The 23722-nt window shown below is 36.5% G+C and overlaps 1 protein-coding gene across 1 annotated transcript in view; it reads left to right on the top strand.

The window, feature by feature from the left end:
- Positions 1-23722, top strand: part of Spata16 (spermatogenesis associated 16) — a 222618-nt gene that overhangs the window by 180906 nt on the left and 17990 nt on the right. The window contains exons 6-9 of the mRNA XM_026382944.2: positions 3282-3428; positions 6305-6417; positions 13560-13724; positions 16307-16390. Coding sequence (XP_026238729.2) covers positions 3282-3428; positions 6305-6417; positions 13560-13724; positions 16307-16390 — 509 coding nt within the window. The remainder of the gene's footprint in view (positions 1-3281; positions 3429-6304; positions 6418-13559; positions 13725-16306; positions 16391-23722) is intronic.

Genomic DNA, 23722 nt, shown 5'->3' with positions numbered 1-23722 from the left:
TGTTCATACAACTGCAATTTACTCTGCATACAAATGGAAGAAGAATGATACTTCAAAAAATTTTTTTCTACCACTTAACAGTTTTTATTTTTTAGGGGACTCTCACATTTTAAAATTTTAAAACACATTTTAAAACATCACATGGAAGTTAATAATGGACTGAGTACTAGGAATAAAAAATAATTTTATTTTTACAAGAATATTTTGTAATAAATTAGGTATAGAGCTAACATTAATTTGTCTGGTTCATCTTATTACCAGTATTAATATTTGTCTCCTCTTTATCCAGTGAATATTCAAGGGTAAGACAAGGTCAGGCTCTTTATGTCATCTACATAATAGAGTCCTCAAATATCAGGTCAGTTTGGGCAACAGTGCTGCACCAGAAAATACCATCTCAAAGGTACTCAGTTGCCTTTTCACACAAATCCAGTTCTTGAAAACTTCAGTAGAACAGGTAAATTCTTCCCTTATTAAATCATTGAGTAAGGTAGACTTAGGTTGGAAACAGATGATGTGTCTGGATTGTCTTTTGCAGATTTTAAAAGTAAAGAAACGTTCTGCATTTTGAAATTGAACTGTAGAAATCACTTTTTTTACCTTGCTTATAGAAATGAGCCATCCTTTTTCAAAAGAGGTGTTTTATAAAGCAAACACCAACTGAAGAAGCATCTAATACTGCAATCTGCATCTTAAGGTGCCTGAAAACTTCTCTGTTGGTTCTGAGAACTGGAGGATTGATTGTACTTCCCTACGTTGAGAATATTTATCAAATATTTTCAGGCTTCTGTTACATGTTCTCCATTGGTTTTTATATCCATGATCCTAACTTGTCAGGGGGGCTAGTTTCAGAGGGTTTTTTTTGACATTCAGTGCCTGACATACATATATATAAAGTATATATAATATATATGTTGAAAGTATATATAATAAACATATATATATATATATATATATATGTATATATGTTGTATATAAACACAATACCTTTATTTCATTTGTTTATTTTTTTATGTGGTGCTGAGGACCAAACCCAGTGCCTCACACATGCTAGGCAAGCGCTCTACCACTGAACTACAATCCCAGCCCCTGACTTTCAGTTTTGATCACTCAATTAGTGTAACATTAGGCAAGTTTGTAACCTCTTGAAGGTCGGGTTTCACCCTCTATAAAGTGGGCTTATTGATATGCCCTGACCCCCTTGACTGCTGAGTAAAAAAAGATCGTCCCCTTAAAATGTATGATGCAGAAGTGTGAGCTAAATGTCAGCCCTCATTGAAGTGAAGGGGTGACCCGATCCTAAGTCACCCAAGAAAAACTAAAGCATGTTTAGTATATTTTTGTTCTGTGAATTTGGTTTAAGAGGTGTTCTTTGATATTCTAATTCTTTGAATAATCAGCATACATTTTAACTCTCCTTTTAACAGAAAATTTTGGCTAGTTACTTAGCCAGACTTTGTCAAATAACTTACAACTGTGTTTGGGGGTTCTATGGAAAGGCACAAGGCAGCTGTGGTTGGAGGGGGTAGTTAGAAGAGGTTACAGGGACTAGGGAGGGTGGTCAATGATTCAGTCTCCAAACAGAAAAACTCTATCAGCTTTAAACTTTGGACTTCTCACAAATCTTAGTTTGAACGAAGGATTCAAACTAAAAAGTGAAGGCAGGAATGGGGGTTGGATCAAAGCACTGATGGTGCCAGGAGTGGTGGCACACGCCTGTAATCCCAGAGGCTCAGGAGGCTGAGGCAGAGGATTGCAAGTTCAGAAGCCAACCTCAAGAACTTGGTGAGGCCCTATGCAACTTAAATCCTGTCTCCAAATTAAAAAAAAAAAAAAAAAAAAAAAAAGCAGGGGTGGGCTGGAGATTTGGCTCAATGGTTAAGTGATCCCCAGTACCAAAAACAACAACAACAACAAAAAGAAAAAAGAAACACCACCTATGGTTTATTATGTCTATTATTTTTTAAAATATTACCAGTTTTGAAGGCTATATTTCAACAGTACCATGTGAATTTGGATTCTATGTCCCATCAGTGTCCCACAACTTCTATTCAGAAATTGGAGCAATAGCACCAATCTTAAAGACAATACACAAAACTCTTTGAGCATGAACAAATAGAAAATAAATACTTGGAAATATCAGCCCATATAGTCAGAAGAGAGGTGGGAGGGAAAGGGAGGGAGTAGGGGAATTGCACGGAAGATGGAAGGAGACCCTCATCGTTGTACAGAATACATGTATGATGATGTGAGGGGGAAAAAAAAAGAAGTGTGTCACCTTAGATTGGGTAGAGAGAAGTGATGGGAGGGGAGGGGAGGGGATGGGGGGATAGGAAGGACAGCAGAATAAAGTAGACATTATTATTGCTGTGGGTATATACGTGACTGCATGACCAATGTGATTCTGCAACCTGTACACTGAGAAAAATGAGAAATTATACCCCATCTGATTCAAATGTATGATATGTCAAGATCATTGTACTGTCATGTGTGACTAATTAAAACAAATTTTAAAAAATTTAAAAAAAAAAAAAAGATTGAGTTTGTTCCCAGCAGCTTGGGAGGCTAAGGCAGGAAGACAGACAGTTCAAAGCCAGCCTCAGCAAAAACAAAGCGCTCATCAACTCAGTGAGACCCTGTCTCTAAATAAAATACAAAATAGGGCTGGAGATGTGGCTCAGTGGCCAAGTGCCCCTGAGTTCAATCTCCGATACCCACCCCCGCACACAAAAAAAAAAGGAAAAGAAAAAAGAATTGAGTTTGTTTTAGAACCATTTTCATGATGTTTGAATTAGTTCCAAGTCTAATTACTTTGCATGTAGCACTTTAAATTTCCTCCTATCACTATAGGAAGGATGGTAACTAAATTAATTAGCTTTATATTTTAATTTTCATTTGGTTATTTTTCTCTTTCCTTTTATATGACATAATTTCCTTACATCTTAAACTATGAACAGAAAAAAAAAACAAAATCTATTGAGAAGAATTACAAAAATATTGCCTGCAAGCTGGTCCTGAATGTCTATTATTTTGAAGATGAATAAAAATGACCACATAATCTAGCCACACATTATTACTATGCTTTGTATGTGTTTAGATTGCCAAGGAAAATATAAATAAGGAAGCATGATTTCAATATATTATATGATGACCTTTTTAATTTTATTTTGCATCTTTAATGTTTATTTTATCATCTTTTCCAAGTAAATTCTTGAAAAGGGGGGGGGGTGTTGCTGAAAGCTAAAATGAAGTCTCTTAGTTCTTTTTCTGTCATATTTCAGACCTTCAAGGACTCCACCTGTTGCCTCAGACCGCTGACTGGTCATCATTTCCTCCTCAACAATATCTCTTGACTCTTGGTTTCAAAAACAAAGAAGATGGGAAATTTTTGGAAAAAATATCAAGTAGGAAACTTCCAACATTTACAGGTAAATCACTTGGACTTTTTTTTTCATGGAACTATTACTTTATTGAAATACAAAGGAAAAAATTAACAAATTATTTAGTATACACAGAATTAATTTTGATGGATGCAAGTTATTATCAGTTATTTACAAATGTACAAATATTTTTAATATTCTGTAGCTTGTCTTTTCATTATCATAATGGCATTAGTTGAAGAGGAAGTGTTAATTTTACCAGTCTATTTTATCAGCTTTTCAATAGATTTTACTTCTGATTTCTTTCACAATCAAAATGTTTCTTTTTTTTTTTTTTTGAAGTTTTATAGTACATTTAGGCTTAAGATTGAATTAAATTTTTTATATTTATTTATTTTTAGTTTTAGGTGGACACAATATCTTTATTTTTTTTATGTGGTGCTGAGGATCAAACCCAGTGCCTCACACATGCCAGGCGAGCGTGCTACCATTTGAGCCACATCCCTAGCCCCAAAATTGCATTAACTTTGTAATAGCTTAAGAAGTGGACTAACATTCATACTTTTCATATGGTAATCCAATTTCCCAACATATTTTGTTGAAAAGCACTATTTCTTCAACTTGCTCAAAATAGATATATTAATCTATTTTTCCATCCTTTCTCCAGCATCATACTGTATTGACTATGTTCTTATGGTGCAAATGTGGACATTACAAGTGTAAATTCTCCAACTTTGAGATCCCTTTCCAGGTTGCATTGCATAGTTCTAGTTTCTTTGCTTTTAAAACAGCTTTGGAATGACTACATTAATATCTGCAAAATCATACTGGAACTTTGCTTGAGATTGTATTAAATCAATAGAACTCTTATTTATGAATATTTCAATCCATCAATATGCTGCATCTCTGCATTTAACTAGGAATTATTTAATTTGCATACTGACTGCTTTTGAGTTCAGCAGCAAAGTGTACTCATGAAATTTCCTGATGTGATTAAGGGACATTGTTTGTGAGGGGCATCATATTTCTAAATACAGTGAATGGATATCTTTCTGTCCTCCATCCTTTAGGTATAATGTTAAGTAGGATCACCACAAAAAGATGGAGAAAAGGCTCTAAGTGATCCCAAGAATTGATTCTATTGTGTCCTTCTGTCCTTTTAATAACTGTTAAGATAAAAATACTAATTAAAAAGATTAAGAGCATCTGGCATGGAACATATATAACTCCTTATAAATTAATTAGCTAAGGATTTAAAATACATTTTCAAAGTCAATCAGTAAGAAAATTCTTCAGTCTGAGAGGAAAACAGACTTTGAGGTTCAGCAGTGGAGGGATCTGAGAGGCGGGAGAACCCTTTGGGAGCTCTAAAGGAGAAACCTTGCAAATGAAAGTCAGTAGGTGAGAACAGGTCATGGCACTTAGTAATCCAGAGGAAAAACAAAGAAGGGGATGTGTCCTCAATAGAATGTATTTCCCAGTTTCCTCAAACCTCATTTGGGAAAAATCTCATGTATATATTAGCATATTTTACAGATAACATATAATTCAAATATATTATGCATGTAGTATATAAAGCTTATATATAATATACAATATGAATATATAATATAATATATATGCATTTTATGTAATATACATATAGAACATGTAACATAAAATGCATATTTTTTTCCTAAGTAATCTAAGTGTAAATATTTTCCCAGGGGTTCACAGTTCCTTTGCATAATCTCTGAGAAAGCACAAATAATTCCTTGTGGTAATCTAGCACTAAAGAATGGATGCCTAGGATCCCAAAAAGGCATCTCCGTGCTTGCATCTGCACCCTCAGGGACACAACATATGCAGTATATGTTGTACATTATGGACTTACTCTTATCCTTCAATATGGTTACAAGGCAGGAACCCTGCATTGTTCATAACGTCTTATTCATCACAGGGCCTAGCATGCAGGAGGGCCTGGGCCCCCAGGATGTTTGTTGACTTATTAGTAACTCTTTCTGATCTTTTTTGTGGGTTGTTCAACAATACCTGGGATTCTGGTTCCAGTAAAGCTTTCCTGAAAGAACACACATGGTCCTGCAGTGCCCAACCCCCTCACTCCAACTACCTCATCTCAACCACCAGCATCACTGATGCCTCATCATAGTGCACTAATACCACTTGTATCATCATTCATTAGAAAATGTAAAAGACATTCGTGCAATAGAACTATTCTATGAAATAAAACACATAGCCAATAACAACTTTAAATCACTTGGATTACCTGCAGATGTATTAACATCTGTTCCACTCTTATGTAATTAGCCAAGAGCTTAGATCTCCTGAAGAGTATTACAGTTCCATGGTATTCAGTAATTCTAGTTGAAATTTTCAAAAGTCAAGAAAAATATTTACATGGAGTTGAAGTCTCGAATTTATGGACTGAATTCATGACCAGTTGGAATTTACTCCTTCAGCTCTAACCACATAATTAAGAATTTGCGTTATGTCTGGTGCTGTATCCTCTGAGGCTTATCTCAGCTTCAAGCTATATTCAAAAGTCAATGGGATCTGCACATTTGAATAACACCTGAGAGGAACAAGACAAGAATCAGACACATTTATGACAACATTTTTTTTCACAACTCAGGAAAAATATATTCTGCAGAGACAGGTAAATTGTTATAGGCTGTCTCTTAGATCTCTCAATCAAGAAACACAACCAAATGAATAGATGACAATTTCTAAAGGGCAGTGTCTCCTCTGCCTTTCTCCTCGTAGATCTTTCACTGTTATACATATGGTCTAGAGATGGGACAATTTCTATACTAAAGATTTCATATCTATTAATATTTGGGTATCTATTTATAGCTTGCTAAGGAAAGCATTTTGAAATGGAAGTCTGGGAAAGTAGTATAAAAGTTTACTGTTCCAATTTCTAGAACATAAAACTCCTTTCGGTCTGCTGACCAAAGAAGACACAGTGAGACACATGGAGACGATGGGGAAGCGAATCTTGCCGATATTGGATTTTATTAGAGGCACCCAATTGAATGTAGGTATACAAGTTAGTTTTATTTGTCCAATCAACAACTATTAGAGAATTCTAGAAGTATGGAAAGTTTATGGAGCAAATATTACAAATACTGGGGTATTTTAGAAAAATTCATAGAAAATCCCATCTGCAAAACGAAACAAATTTTAGCTAATGATTTTATTCCTATTATATTGCAAAACCTATTACAATGCTACACTCTGCAATTTCAAGTATTTATTAAACTAGTGTCTCTTTAAAGAGATTTTTCTTCATGCCTTCCTGATAGCTAATTCAAGGTTGCACTGAATTTCTCATTTCGAATCAATAACAAAATTTTAGCAAGCACAATGTTTTCCCTGTTTCACTTATTGAGCTATAGCATATAGCCATCTTGTTAACTCTGCAAGAATTCCAAGCTATTCAAGCTAGTGCCTCCATACCCTCCTGATGAATTGGATTCTACACTAAACATTGGCAATTGATCTCTGTACAGCTTTAAGGTAAGTTATCTAAGCTCTTCCTAAGATCCCGGGAAAATATGCTTTTTGTACTTTACAGTCTTGAAAAGCCCAAAATATGACCTGAATTATGCAGTTCTCTTTCACAAAATTTTAGTCATTGTACTGAAAGTACATAAAGAGAACGACTCATTAACACACCATAAAGGCTATGGATTGCTCCTCTTTTAATATTTTTCAAAAGATCTGTAAGTTGGAAATTTTAAAGAATTTTCTTTTATATTACATTTTTTATATTACATCATTGATTTGATGTTCTTACCTTACAGGGAGAATCAAGGGGGTCATCACAAACAGCTACTTAACATCTGTTCAGCAGTTTATCTGCTCAATAACATTATTCAGCATTTTAGAAAAGCTATAAAATGCCTAATCTATTTGCATGATTTGTAATTCTCTGCGCTACAAATATAAAAGCACATTTTTACTGATTTCTTTACCACAAGGCTCCTTCTTCTCTACATGTTCCCCTCACGTATCTCCCCTGCATTGTTACCAATAAGAAATTCATCTCTGTCTTAGTTGGCTCAGACTACTGACAAAGTGCCATAGGCTTGGTGGCTTAAACAACAGAGATTTATTTTCTCACTATTTTGGAAGCTGGAAGTCCAAGATCAAGGTGCCAGCATGGTCAAGTTCTGATGAGGACTCTAGATTTGGCTTTCAGAAAGCTGCCTTCTGACTGTGTCCCCACGTAACAGAGAGGCAGAACAAGATCTCTGGTGTCTCTTCTTTTAAGGTTACTGATGAGAGCCCCAATGTCATAACCTTACTAAGTCTAATTACCTCCCAGAGGCCTCATCTCCAAACACCTTCACACTGAGATGTTCAACATATGAATTTGGAGGAGACACAAACCTTCAGTCTATAACAATTTCATAGGCTGTGTTGCAAATTTGGGGCCCTACTCTGCAATCCACCCTTTATGAAAACCTCTTATACACACACACACACACACACACATCAACCTCCCCATCCTAATTAGAAATCCACATGTCACGGTCATCCAGCCCTCACAGTGGAAGTTTTGCTAACAAGAATCACCAACATGAAGCATTATTTGATCTCATAAGTGCATGCCTAGCCTGACAGAACCTGGGTGTCATGGAAGTTGTCTGTGCCCTCAATTTTTGGAACAGTGTCTACCCTATCTAGTTACTAGTCCAGAAACTGATGTCATCATTTGTGGCTGGTTCAGGTGCTGTGAAAGCAGGCTGGGCCTATCCAAGCCTTCCACACTTTCTCAACATTCACAGCTACTTTTCTTCTCACATTTCATAAGTAATTTCTGACCACTGAGGGATTTGTATATGATTGTATATTCATGTGCCTGAAGGCAATTTAAACACCATCATCAAATGGATTCTTAATATCTAATTAATAACAGTCTTCTTTAGAATCAGCCTCCATTCACTCTGCTGACTCCAAGGAATTTTCATCCACTTGCCTGTGTTTGCTTCTATGAGAAGTAATAATTTTTATAAGATTGTCTCAAAGAGTTTTAATGGAATTGAAATGAATGAGGCTGAAGGTTTCCAGGGAACATAAGTATATCCAAATATTGGCCTCTAGGTTTCATATTTGCCCAGCCATAGCTTTACAAAGAAGGATTGAATAAAATTGGATGGAAAGGTAACCTAACTTAATGAAGCAAGTAATGAGCTAGTGACTAGAAATTATTTCTCCATGGTACCATTAACTGTGACCCAAGCAGCTCTCCACAGTATTTATAAGTTCATCCTGGGTATCTTTTCTTTCTTTCTTTCTTTCTTTCTTTCTTTCTTTCTTTCTTTCTTTCTGGTCAGATATCAAATGCCATCCCACTCAAATGTGTAAACATTGTGTTGTCCGTATTGTTACCCTAGTTTGTAATACTTGTTGGGAAGACTCTTGCCCAAGGCTATGTTCTGGGTATGTAATCCTATGGCAAGTCACTTAGCCTCTGAGCTGTTTTTGATTATTTATAAAATAGGCTTATATCTGCAAAGCTCAAAGTTGTAAGACCAAAAGTGCATAACCCATGTTGAAGCACTCTGTATAGAATGAAGAATTTTAGAAGCTTTAATTATTTGTATGTGTGTTAGTTTGCTTTGACAAAAGTATTCTTTTATAGGTCTTTGTTTTTCTTTATTTAAGATATGTACTTTGAAATTACATATTTTTCTTCTAATATGAAGATTGTGCTAGTGTCCTGTTAGTTTTTAATTATTTTCCTTAGCTCACTTTCCATAGATCCTCCACTTACTCAGATCCGCCCACACAGCACAATTAGAGGTGACCTCCCCAGCCTTGGGAGGACATGGCTGCCCACAGCAGGGCTAGACTCAGGACTGCAGCTTCACTAAGGCTCATCTGCCTCAACACACGTTGGTAGGATGGAGACAATCATCCAAGACATTTCCATCAGAGCACAGTGACCAATGTCTTGGTCTCTATATTTATCCTGAAGAATTTCAGATTTTTCAATTATCCTCGATACTAATAACTGTGACATGATTTTGTTTGCCCACTAAGGTAATAAATCATCCATTTTGAACACCCACATTTTCATCTAAGCCTAATAGCTAAGAAATGCATTTTGTGTCTTATATCTTTAGAGGTTTTCATTCATTTTGACAATGTTCCTTAATGGGAATAATTTGGAATATGAAAAATATGATGTATTAAAACTTAACATTCATAACTGCAGGAGACTCGAAAATAATACTAGTCCTGGGTATAATACCATGACCAGAATCAGTTATACCATTTTTAAGAACTACCACTTTTCTATTAAGTCACATAAATGATTGTAAATATGTAAATTCCTCCATAATATTAGGCAATGCACATAATTCTCATGATTTGTTCCCTAAACACATTGAATATCTAATCACCTTTTAAATATTAGGTTTGTAATATCTACCTGATATCTTTAATTAGAAAGAATGTTAACTTGGCAATATAATAAATTATAGGTTATAATTGGTTGCTCCAATTTTTGATTTTTCTCCATTGAAATAAAGGATACATGTCTTTGTTCTCCTCAAGATGCATAAAAATGAATAACAATTTACCTTCAATAGAAGCATATTAAATATAAAGTGAGTAAAAAAAATTCTAAAACTAACAAATCACTCTTACTTCTAAATCTCTGAAACATGTCATAATCAAGAAAAATTTTTAACCTAAACATAGTAGAAAAATAGAGTAATAGAAGACTCCACTCAGGAACAGAGTTTAGGAGAAGCACATGTATAATGTCCTTTAATGTGAAAAGAACTTTCCCCCTGGATTTTGACATTGTTACCTTTGTTTTACCATTGAGAAAACTGACTCAGAGTAGTAATAAAGTTATGTTCACACAGCTAGGGGATTAGAAGCGAGGGCTCAAAATCAGATATTCAGATATCATTCCAGTACTCTTTCACTAAAGACATATTCCATCTCTTTGAAATCATAGTTTGATCCTTGTGGGAAGCAAACCATACATAAGACAACTTGAAAATGCTTCCATGGCTGGGTTCAGTTTTAAAAATGAACATTCAAATGTACGAACAAATTAGACTAAGAAAATTAATTGTGAAAAGTTTCCTAGGCAACGTGAATTTCCACCTCTTGCCGAAGGTGGGTGAAAAAGACAAAGGGCTTTCCTGGTCTGAGGGTGGATTCCATGATTTCCTTTATACACTTATGATAGGAGTCTCTTTGTATTCACAGATTGCTCTACTACACATACAACATGTGGTCAAACAAGGAAGATTTTGTCATTTTATGAGTTATAATGGCCACTATTCCATCTTTTTGTTGTTGGTGGTGGTGGTGACTTCCAATTCTACTGATGTTCATCAACTCCATTCAACCAGAAACCTTGAAATGATTTTTATCCTAATCATTTCACATGGCACTCTGCTTTTCCATTCGTTAATTTTATTTGGCTGCTGTCAGTTTCAAACCTTATGTACTATGCTTCCTGGGCTAAATGTTACAGAGTTAAAATAAAACCTCTTGCCATGCATGAAGCCCCCTTCACAGGATGACTTGCCAAAAGAATGACCTAACTAACCATATTTTTAATACCTCGTTAATTTCCTCCAAGTGAAGCATAAAAAATGTTTACACATGCACATTTGAAATGAACAGTTGTATATGTTTCTACCCGCCCCCCTCTTTTTTTGCAATTAATATCTCTATGTGTTATGCCAAGTGAAATACATTCCAAATACTTGAACTCTGCTTTTCAGCAGTGTTATACAGTGCCACTTATTTGCCAAACATTTATCCATAATTGCTATTAAATCTAGGCAATTCTCTGACTGAAGCCTTCATTTGAACTTGCTATTTACCTAACCTTCATTGTACCGATGTGAGGTTTTAGCTTCAGTCTTGGCCACTTTATTACACTCTCTCCAGAAGCTAAGGAGCCCTTTGATCACTCCTGAAGTCTCATTAGGAGGACTACCTCCCTTCAAATTTAGCCTTTACTAGCACTAGATGTTTAAGCTAATTCCTTTATTTTTCATTATTTCCTTTATTTTCTTAAAGCAACAGCATTAAAACATTCTGTTCACAGTAGGTATTAATTTTCATCTTTTTCACTTTGGCTTTGAAAAACCCTCATCTTGTATAGGTAAAATTTTCATCTAAAGCTTTCTGATAACCCAAATTGCATTTGCTTTTTGGACAAGGGAAGGATGGGTGACTATTAGCAGTCAACGATATTCTTTCCCTAGTATCTTATTCATAAGGAGCATTTCCTGTTTTGTTATGCATCCAACAATCAAGCTAACAAAGCACTGTTGCCTTCCACTATTTTTATTTTCCTGATGTTTTGGAAAATTACACTAATAGATTATGTTCCCGTGCAGGCTGCAGTTGTTTCTGCTCTTTGGAGTTGAGTCACTACACCACTTTCCTACAACTAGCCCCATTGTTTCTTTTGAAGAAGGACAAAGAAAGCAATTTTTCTTTAGAAAGAAAACTGTTTCTCCTCCAACTTGCTTTCCTCTACTTGACAGAAGGCCATTGTTTAGCTACATGTTTAAGCTGAATGGTAAGCCAGCTATTTCGTCAATTCAAGCAACGGATCCCAAATTCACCATTTGCAATCATCACTCCTGTTGGTTTATAGATTTTCATAAAAATGATTAATCAAAAAGAACAAATTAGTGAAAACATAGGACATTACTTGAATGGCACAGAGATATATTAGGGAGAAATAAAGCAAATACAATGCATTGGTGCCTAACCTTCATTTATTTCCAAGGTTCTAAAAAATGCCAGCTTCTAGAGGTTGCTATCAATCAAAATATGAGTATGGCATTTCACAAAAACTGCTTTCTAATTTCCAGTTGAAGTTCAGATGATCTTTAGTAATGCTAGTTGCTAGCAATTTTTCTCCTTAGAGAAAAGTCTAAAAAAAATCACAAGTCTGCTTTCTCATATTCCTGGAAAAAAAAATTCTGTTTCATAAGTATTCAACAACTGAAAGAGTCCTTATCAGATACTAAGCTGTAAGATGGTGGTTTGTTCTCAAACTTTTGAAAATTGAAAATCTGGGCAGACACCTAAGTAATTCATATTTCTAGGGTCAAATATCCAGATTCTGTGATTCCCTGAATGAAGCCCAAGACTCTGTTAACTGCCTAGTTAACATCAAGCCTAAGATTCTGGTGCATGAGATCCAAGAGGAGTCCTGCCATAAAGGGGCACTGGTCACCCTGCCTTCCTCTTCTGAGCACCACGATGAGCAGTACAATTGCTAAACTAAATCCTTCTGTGACTTCTGTTTCTCAGCACTCTCCAAACACAGCAGAAACCAAGACCTTTGTTTTAACCCTTATACACCACCAATATCAGAAGTACCTTTTCTGAAAGACAAGATGAGAATTTTATAAATTCTGTGTCTCCTATTGAGCATCTCAGTTTGTACTAAACTTTTTAGAGAAGGTAATATTTCCTCTTTTGTGGAAAGCAGTAGCAAAGACACAAGAGGATCTCCTTATTCTAAGTTGCCTACCTAAAAATGCTTAAAATACCAGTAGATTCATGGTAGGGAGTGGAGGGGGGGGGTATCTACAAATGTAGAGAAGACTGCTTCGAGATGGTTCATGGTTGAAGTGATCCTAAGGGGCAGGGTGAATTGCTACGGGACAGGACCCAGTGCAGGCCATCCAATAAGAACTAAAGAGAAGGGCAGAGCCAGAGGTTTAATGTAAGCCATCGGAGTAAACAGAATTCAACTTGCATCAAACGTTTCTACATACATAAGATAGTAAGCAACTCTCAGCTTTTCTGATGCTATGGTGATGCAGATACAGTCACCTCCTCTAGTTAGACACAGCCTCATAAGATCCCCACTAGGAGAGCACCGGTACAATTTCAGTCCATCTTTTCCCCTCAGCCCAGCTCCCTAATGCAGGGCAACCAGTAAACTCATCTCGACAGTTCTGCAGAGAGCTCCCTTTTATGTTTATTCACCTACTAGAAAAAAAAAAATGTTTAGGCAATTTTCTAAACTGATAGAAGAAAACATTGATTTACAATAGAAACCGTAGCTTCAAAAGATGTAAATGTATTATACCAAGCCCTGACTTCGGTGCCCAGGGAGAGGTCTATTCCTGTGGTTTTGCTCAACAACATTTCCCTTCACTGTGCGACCAGGGGAGCATGTGTGCATGCTCGGGCGTGATGGAGAAGTTGCAGTACGCCAGCCTCCTCAGCCAGCTGCAGAGAGTAAAGGAGCAGTCCCAAGTGATTAATCAAGCAATGGCAGAGCTAGCAACCATTCCCTATCTACAGGACATCAGTCAACAGGAGGCGGAATTGGTAAGTATTTGTTTTTCTTTGTTTAAGGCTTTCCCAGGCCCTGAGCCAACAGAAGAGTGATATGGTCTTGGGGAAAAAAAAAGAAAAAAAAAAGAAGAAGTTGTGATAATAAATGTAGCCTGAAGGCAAACTCCCTATCTCTCATGAAGCATTTTAATGAAGAAACTGGGAAAGTGTAGGGTGAATGTCTGGTTTTTCTTTGCTCACATGGACTAGTTTCCATTTTTCATAACAACAACTTTGTGATGTATTAAAGACAGAAAGGAACTGACTATTCATATTGTGTATCAGGCTTTTTGTTTTAATTTCAATGAAGTGTTTCTTAGACAATAAGATATACAATCATATGATTCTCTTCTAGGGAAAATGAGAGGACAAAAGAGATACATATATAGAAAAACAACCACAAAATAATCACTTCTAGTACTACCAAATATTGAAAGGACCAAAACAGCACATACTAGTACATTTATGTAAATCAATAAAACATTGTTTATTTAGGAAAAAAATGTAGTTAGTGAAAAATAGCTGCTTTTTAAACTGAGTTTACTAGTTAACTCGGAAAACCAGACCTTTTGGCCTTATACAGACCCAGTCATAACTAGTTGAGGGAATAGGTCACAAACAATTTTCAAATAGATGTGTGTATTATAATCATAATTAATATTAGAAATTGTAGCACCTTGTATGAGAAACAATTATTAAACAGTTAGCTGTCCATTCAGGGAAAGGTAAAATATACTCTATGTAGAGATCCTAATGTGTTCTAGGGAAGGGCTCTTTGCTTTGAAGCTCTAATTGAGAGTAGCTAAAACTAATTATAGACCTGAATTGACTTCACATAGTACAGCCTGCACTGATTTCCTGTAATCTTCAGATAACTAAAAGAACCTGCCCTTTTTGAGCTTTTAAAGATATAACCAAGAAATGATCTGCCAGGATTTATAATGTTCATCTAAACCTGTTTAGAGTGTGTTAAATAAATACTGATATTCAGAGTAAGTATATAAAATGGTCTGCCTTGCCAAATAATAAAATGTGTATACCAAAGATGAAAACTATGAAGTAAATCTATTAATCAAAGAATTACTAAGTCAAAACTGGCAATAAGACTTTCTAAACCTTTAAGGTTGTGTGCAGAACACCTTCTAAAAGGCTAAGTAAGTGTTTATCCTGCCATTTATAAGGCATTCAGGAATGCAGTAAGTTTGGAGCTTTCAAAGAGCATATTATAGCCAATTTTACATGATTAATGCTCCTCTGAGATAAGAGAAAGCAAAGAAAATGTTAATTTAGGAAGCCAGCAAAATGTTGATCCTGTCTTCCTGAAAAGCACATTCAAGATTTAAATGAAAAATACAGGGGAGTTCACTGCACTTAAGTCTTCTTAACCAAACATCTATTTTTTTTTTTTTTTTGGGGGGGATGCTATTTTCCTGCTGGAAATACTTATTTTTCAAAATATACATAGAGCACCAAACTAGTGTTATTGACATCCCTTCCTAATATGCAGTTTTTCAGTATCTGAAACCTTGGGAAATGGAATTTCATGGGATATTTTTATAATTTATATGCTCACAAAGAAAAAAATTAGATATGTATGGATATATATGTGCAAGCAAGACATTTGAAAAGTATGTATCTTGCAAGATCTCATCACCTTCAGTAATAGATTTTACTTTTCAACTTCCAAGTATGGGTTAACTTAGAAAATAAATCCTAGTAATACCTTGTACAGTGCTATATCAACAGTGATTGCTCAACAGAAGATATTTGAATGACTCAACTCTGCCCTCCTACGCAAGCTTTGCAATATCCAAAGCGCAGAGAGATTATCGAAGGGTTCATACCGTGTGAGGCCACAGTGAACTGAACCGGTATCTGTTCTTTTTTTAGAGAATTTTTTTTAAACTATGAATATCACAAGGCTTGATGAAGCTTTAATTTTGCAGCCACATACACATCGTGTGTACAGGATTGTTTGCAACTGGAATATTCCAGGTACCTCTTCTGGGCAAAGTGTAACATGTTTAAAACTTGCCTTTGGCATCTAAAAAAAAAGAAAAAAAAGACTTGATTATTTCAAAATTTTAACAAAGAAAAGAACAGTGAAAGAACCTAAATGAGCTAGATTCTTTAAGAGGCAATAAAACAGCACAATCTTAGTATTGTCCTCTGGTGAGCTTTTGCGTGATGCCTAGAATTATGATATATTAGCCTCAGGAGAAAACACTCAAATGCATTCATGTACTACATGCCATTTCCTGGGAGAATTAACTACTGCCTTCATTCTTTACAACCCAAATCTGTTTTTAACAAAACATCAACATTTACTACATTAAAACCTATACGTTTTCTACAAATTTTCAAGAAGAATCTTTCCATTGTTTCAATATTTTATGTCTGCAATAATACTCAGTAATGACTGAAGCAAAGATGAGGTGGCAGTGTTCATTGTGGGAAAGATGAGTAATAAAATCATCAGCGTACAAATGATTTTTTAATTAGGTTTTAATCTGTGTATTTAGAGAAGTTATTTCTGTGTGAATTCCACACTGATAATTTTTATCTTGGTGCCACAGTTGCAGTCGCTAATGGCAGATGCTATGGACACCCTTGAAGGAAGAAGAAGCGATAAAGAACGTGTGTGGAATACAATCCAAAAGGTAAAACTTTGAGCTGAAGGAAAAAGATATATTATTCTCAAGGAAAATGTCCATCTTGGGTCAAATCTGTTTAGAAGATAAAAAGAAAGGAAAAAGGAAAGTTCTTTAGTTTATATTCTGTTTTCTTCTTTAAGTAAATGCAGCTCTCTCCCTGAGACAAAACCAAAATCAAATATGGATTTATTTAATCTGTTCCCTCGGGTCAGCTTCCTTTCCAACAGACTGGTCATATGTTTTCGTGATTCTGCTCATTTTCATATTGTTTGAAAGTGTCTGCTGCTCCAATATTGGTTATGAGAAATCTTTAAAGCCTTTTCATCAGTATTTGAGTCCATTCCCAAACTGTTTTCCCCAGTTTCTGTCACTTGAGAAATAATGGCGGGGCTGGAGTTATAGCTCAGTGGTAGAGCACACTACCCAGTGGTAGTGTAAGGCCCTGGGTTCGATCCTTAGCACCACGTAAGTAAATAAAATAAAGGTAATGAGTTCATCTACAACTAAACATTTTTTTTAAAGAAAGAAGGCTACATTTCCTAGAATGGTGAGTAACATGTCGGTGGTTAGAAGTGGAGGAACATTCCTTCCTTGGCCACTGGAGCTCAAATGCAACAAGCAGAGTTGCACCTGGACCCAGTACTTGAGAGAGTTGTGCGACACTAAAGGAGCACAGAGAAAACTGTAAGCGTCTGTAGTGTTGGGTCTCCAGTCCAGCTCCAGGTAGTAACTTCTGACAGTTTGCTCCCCAGTCTCCTCCCATCGCTGTCAGAACCCAAAAAGGGAGACTGGTGTCAGGAGATGTGGAAAGAGCAGAACAAAGAAGCCTTCATTGAAGAGGTAACCAACATCCCTGAGGGACTCTGGTACATCTAAGGAAGTACATGTCTCCTGAAATCAACTTATTTGTGCTAAGATACATATAAAACATAAATCAACAGAACTGAGCAGATATGTGTTGCCTATCTACTGTGCTGGAAAGCACCCTAGGTATTAGGGATATTAGGCTAAGAAAAACAGACATGGCCCCTACCCATAAGGATGGGCCATGCCATCTAGACAGCTACTTATATGTTTATTGAGTATTACAGGAAAAAGGAGATATTCAGGGACCTGTGGCAACAGATTGCAGGAGAACAGCCTGACCTGGGAGATCAGAAAAATCCATCTCCAAGAATGTGATGTGTATACAATATTTCAAGGATGTCTCGTAGTCATCCAGGTAAAGGGTGAGATTTCCAGAGGGAGCAGTTTGCTCCAAGAGCACAAAGAAAGTGTGGCATGTCACAAAGCTGACAAAAGACTAAAGTAAAGAAGATATTTCAAAAAGAAGCACAGTGGCAACTGAAGTCATGTCACAGGTCTTATAAATTGAGCTAAGGATGCGGAATGTTTCCAAGTATATTTATCTAGAAAATGGATTGAGGACAACTGTAGAGCCATGGTAAGAATAGTTTGAGGGGCTCCAGAAATGTGTGGAGGAGAGTTATTAGAGATGAGGGTCATCCAGGGGAGGTTTGGTGGTGGCTTGATTGAAGGCAGTGGGCGAAGAGGAGAGAAGCAGACAAACAAAAAATATTCAGGAAGCCAAAGCTGTAGGCCTTGTTCACTGTTGGGATGCTGGAATTGAGAGAATACTCAAGGTTAAAAGGGATGCCTAGCGATTAGGCCAGGGATAAGGAGGTTTGTTAATGCCATTTCCTAAGGAAGGAAATTGTCTTGGCTTTTGGCTGAGAATATAAATTCCTTTAGAGTCCAGTCAGGAGACAGAAACCATACTAAATATTTGAATAATTCAATATGAAGAATGGTTAACTAACTATGAAACTATTAATTAGGTAACTGAAAAAGCAAAGTAGAATAGTAAGTTTTCATAGAGGAAGCAATTAAAGAAAGCAACCACCATCCCTCAGGGCTAGGGAACCAGAGAAGGAATTGGAATGACTACAACTTAGAAATTTGGAACAGGGATCCTACTGAGCCAAAACTCAGACCTCTATTAGAAGACCCTGCTCAGCTCCTCCTGGTGTCACTCAGCTCAAAGGAGAGGTCCTGATGAGCTGGAACCCGGACCTCCCAGAAAGTCTAACTTGTGGAGAATGACCGGGAGGGAAGTGATAATGGGGGTAATTCTGCCACTTCAGGGAAAATTACATTCCCCTGCTACTCCAGAAAATAATGTGTGTTTCTGGATTGAAGGTTTGCTCAAGAGATGCTTACAGGAACCCCCAAGCAGACAAAAGTAAACAAGAAGCAGAGAAGGGGAAAGTCCTTTTTTTAATTTATTTTTTAAATACATGGCAATAGTGGAATGCATTACACTCATTATTACCCATATACAGCACAATTTTTCATAACTCTGTATATAAAGTATGTTCATGCCAAATTATGGCATTATTACATGTACTCTTTTTTTGCATTACAATTCTTAATACACATATATACCACAATTTTTCTTATCTCTGTTTGTATATAAGGTATATTGACACCAGATTCAAATCTTCGTACATATATTTTGTATAATAATAACCCTCACATTCCACCATCCTTGATATTCCCCTTCCCTTTCCCTCTCCCTCCCACCCCTCTTCCCTATCTAGAAATAATCTTCCTCCCATGCTCTCCCTCCCTACCCCACTTTGAGTCACCCCACTTATATCAGAAAAACATTCGGCATTTGTTTTTTTTGGGATTGGCTAACTTCACTTAGCATAATCTGCTTTAATGCCATCCATTTACCTGGAAATGCCATGATTTTATTAATTTATTTTATTATTTTATTAATATTCCATTGTGTATAAATGACACTTTTTTATCCATTCATCCACTGAAGGACATCTAGATTGGCTCCACAGTTTAGCTATTGTGAATTGTGCTGCTATAAACATTGATGTGTCTGTGTCTCTGTAGTATGCTGATTTTAGGTCCTTTGGGTATAGTCCGAGAAGAGGAATAGCTGGGTCAAATGGTGGTTCCATTCCCAGATTTCCAAGGAATCTCCATACTGCTTTCCAAATTGGCTGCACCAATTTGCAGTCCCACCAGCAATGTATGAGTGTGCCTTTTTCCTCACATCCTTGCCAACACTTGTTGGTGTTTGTCTTCATAATAGCTGTCATTCTGACTGGAGTAAGATGGTATCTTAGAGTAGTTTTGATTTGCATTTCTCTGATTGCTAGAGATGATGAGAATGTTTTCATACATTTGTTGTTGATTGTATATCCTCTTCTGAGAAGTGTCTGTTCAGTGAAACAGGTGGTATCACTACACCAGCCCTTAAACTGTACTACAGAGCAATAGTAACAAAAACAGCATAGTATTGGCACCAACACAGGCTGGTAGACCAATGGTACAGAATAGAGGACACAGAGACTAACCCACAAAATTACAATTATTTTATATTAAACAAAGGTGCCAAAAGCATGCACTGGAGAAAAGATAGCATCTTCAACAAATGGTGCTGGGAAAACTGGAAATCCATATGCAACAAAATAAAATTGAATCCCTATCTCTCACCATGCACAAAACTTAACTCAAAAAGGATCAAGGATCTAAGAATTAAACCAGAGACTCTGTGTCTAATAGAAGAAAAAGTAGACCCTAATCTTCATCACGTGGGGCTAGGCCCCAACTTCCTTAATAAGACGTCTATAGCACAAGAATTAAAACCAAAAATCAACAAATGGGACTGATTCAAACTAAAAAGTTTTTTCTCAGCAAAAGAAATAATCTGTGATGTGAACACGGAGCCTACATCCTGGGAGCAAATTTTTACCCCTCTCACATCAGATAGAGCTCTAATCTCTAGGGTAAATAAAGAACTCAAGAAGATAAGCACCAAAAAACCCCACAAATAATCCAATCAGTAAATGGGAAAGTCTTTTATTCCTCCTCTAGTGCCCACTATTGCTAGAACAAAGAGTTAGCAAAGCAAAAATGGGGTTTGCAGAGTGCCAGCATCACAGAGCAGACCACAGAAGGGTAGATTCAGAGTTGAGAGACTTGGGGTAGTAATAGGCACAAAAGTCTATTGAAACTGAGGTGCTGGCAAGATACCCAAGGGGATGTACAGAAGCCTAGAGTTCTAGATAAAAAGAGTAAAAGAAAAAAGTGGGGAAAAAAAAGACTGAATAGACAGAGATTTCTTAGTCATTGGCCAATTGGTATTAAGTGAAATCATTTGAGTGGGTGATATTACTGAGAAAGAGTGTACAAAGTAAAGAAAGGAAAGCTTTGAAGAGCACATTGCAAATATAGGAAGAGAAACCTACAAAAGGAACTAAGAAGGGCTAGTAAAAGGGATTAAGCAAGAGGTCAAACAAACCCAGTGCTAAAGACTGGGTTGTCAAGCAATGTAAGCAAATGTTTCTGTGGACCATAGAAACAATGTTTAAAATGGGGTCAGCAACTAGACCCCTGTTTCTCATACTATACAAAAATCAACTCAAATGGACCCAAGACTAGGAATTAGACTGGAAACTGTGCCACTCCCATAAAAAAAAAAATGTATGGTTAACATTCCAACATACGGACAGGGCAAGGATTTCCTGAACAAGACTCCTAAAGCTCAGGAAATAGTGTCAAGGATTAATAGATGGGATAGCATCAAACTTAAAAGCTTGTTTACAGCAAAGAAAACAATTGAGAATGTGGAGAGGAGCTGGAGTTGTAGCTCAGTGGTAGAGTGCTCACCTAGTGCAGGTGAGGCACTAGGTTCGATCCTCAGCACCACGCAAAAATAAATAAATAAAAATAAAGGCATTGTGTCCACATACAACTAAATATACATATTTAAAAAAAAGAATGTGGAGAACCTACAGAATGCAAGAAAATCTTCGCTAACTACTCTTCTGTTTTGCTCAGCTTTTTCACTGCTGTGACCAACAGACCTGACAAAAACAACTAGAGGAGCAAAAGTTTACTTCAGGGCTCATGGTACAGAGGTCTCAGTCCATAGACAACTGGCTCCATTCCTCAGGGCTTGAGGTGAGGCAGAACATCTTGGCAGGAAAGTGTAGTAGAGGAAAGAAGCTCAAGACATCACCCCAGGAAGCAGACAGACACTAACTAAGCTCAGCTCAAAAAATATATGTACCCTAAAGGCACACCCCAATGACCCACCTCCTCCAGCCATACCCTACCTGCCTACAGTCATCACTCAGTTAATCCTTATCAGGGAATTAAAACACTGATTGAATTAAGGCTCTCATAACCCAATGATTTCACCTCTAAACCTTCTTTCATGAGCTTTATAAGAGCTTTCAGGGGACAACTAGTATGTAAACCATATTATCTTCTGACAGAGAATAAATATCAGAATATTCAAAGAACTCAAACAACTTACCACCAAAAAAAACAAACAACCCAATCAATAAATAGGCAAATGAACTAAGCAGACACCTCTCAAAATAAGAAACACAACAGCCAAAAAATATATTTTAAAAGTTCAACATCTTTAGCAATTAGGTAAATACAAGTCAAAACTACACTGAGATTACATTTCATATCAGTCAGAAATGGCAGTAATCAAGAATACAAACCATAATAAATGCTGGAAAGGAACACTTTTACACTCTTGGTGTAATTGTAAATTACTATAACCACTATGGAAATCAATATAGAGGCTCCTCAAAGACTAGGCATGGAACTACCACATGACCCAGCTATACCACTCCTCAGTATCTATCCTAAAGAATTAAAGTCATCATACTATAGTGATACATGTATGACCATGTTTATAGCAACACAAGTCACAATAGCCAAATTATGGAATCAACCTAATAGATAAAGAAAATATGTATACACACACACACAAATGGAGTTTTATTCAGCCATAAAAAGAATAAAATAAAATTATGTCATTTGTAGGAAAATAAATGGAACTTGAGAGCATTATGTTAAGCAAAATAAGCCAAACTCATAAAGTTAAGGGTTGAATGTTTTCTTTCATATGTAGAAGCTAGAGAAGAAAAGGAAGAGAAAGGGGTGGGGGTCTGGGTAGCTCATAAAAATGGAAAGGAGAGCAGTAGAGGAAAGTGACCAAAGGAGGAAAAGAAGGAAATGGAAAAATGCTGGGGAATGACATTGACCAAATTATATTGTTATATAATGTACATGTATTAATATGTATCCATGAATTCCACTATTGTGTATTGTATATACCAATAAAGAATATGGGGAAAATAAAAATCAACATTCCTTATCCAAATATATTTTGATAATATAATATTTCTTTGAGAATATTCCTTATAAAAATATGTTTATTTAAAAATTATTCTTGAATGAAATAAAATGAGGTCAGTAAACAACACTCTGCAAGTCAAATCTAACACACAACCTACTTTTGTCAGTAAAGTTTATTGCATACAGCCATGCCAATCATTTACATATCGTCTACATCGACTTAGCTAAGTTGACTAGTTGCCACAACCACTGTTACAGATCACAAAGTCTGACATATTTACTATCTAGCCCTATACAGAATAACTTAGCTATACTCTGATTTAGAGCATTATCCTTCCCAGAAATATTTGCATTAGTAAGTTAATATTTAAATTTACGAATCCAAGTGATGAAAGGGCAACAGTCTAATTATTAAATTGCAGAGACCAGCCACAAAGGTGGAAGAGTACATCATCTATCTGTATCCTGTAGACAACTACTTATTCCAGCTCACTCTAAGCAAGTGTTTTGGATACCCTTGTTCATAGGAATGTTTAGCCTGTGGTTTCTCATTCTGTCCCTAATTCAGTTATCTATTACTGCTTAACAAACCACCCTGTTACCATTTGGATAAGAGGTGTCCCCCAAAAGCTCCTATATTAACGCAAGAATGTTAGGAGGTGAAATGATTGGATTGTGAGAGCTGTAACTTGATAATCAGTCCATCCTCTCGTGAATGGTCTGCGTTGCTAACCATAAGTAGGTGGGGTCTGGCTGGAGAAGGAAACAAGGGGACATACCCTGAAAGGACGCATCTTCCCTGTGGTCTCTCCTCTCTCTCTCTGCTTCTTGATTGTATCTTGAGCTGAGCAGCTTTCCTCTGCTGGACTCTTCCCCCATGCTATTATGCCTTACCTTGGGCTCCAAGCAATGAAGCCAGCCATCTATGAACTGAGACCTCTGAAATCATGAGCCCGAAATAAACTTTTCCAACAATTTGATATTATCAGACCTCTATGTTGACAATACCACTAGGTAGCTCTTGCAATTACTCTCTGACAGTTCAATCTAGTGGCTTCTGTGCATGGGTTAGAGTCCTGTGAAGGTAGGAATTGTCTGCACTGCAAAATGGCTGCTAACATAGCTGACACTTGGCACTTACCACCTGAGGCAACT

Source organism: Urocitellus parryii, chromosome 2 (assembly GCF_045843805.1).
Source record: "Urocitellus parryii isolate mUroPar1 chromosome 2, mUroPar1.hap1, whole genome shotgun sequence".
NCBI classification, from domain to species: Eukaryota; Metazoa; Chordata; class Mammalia; order Rodentia; family Sciuridae; genus Urocitellus; species Urocitellus parryii.
The sequence above is the reverse complement of the archived record's forward strand: the minus strand, read 5'-3'. Positions and strand labels throughout refer to the sequence as shown.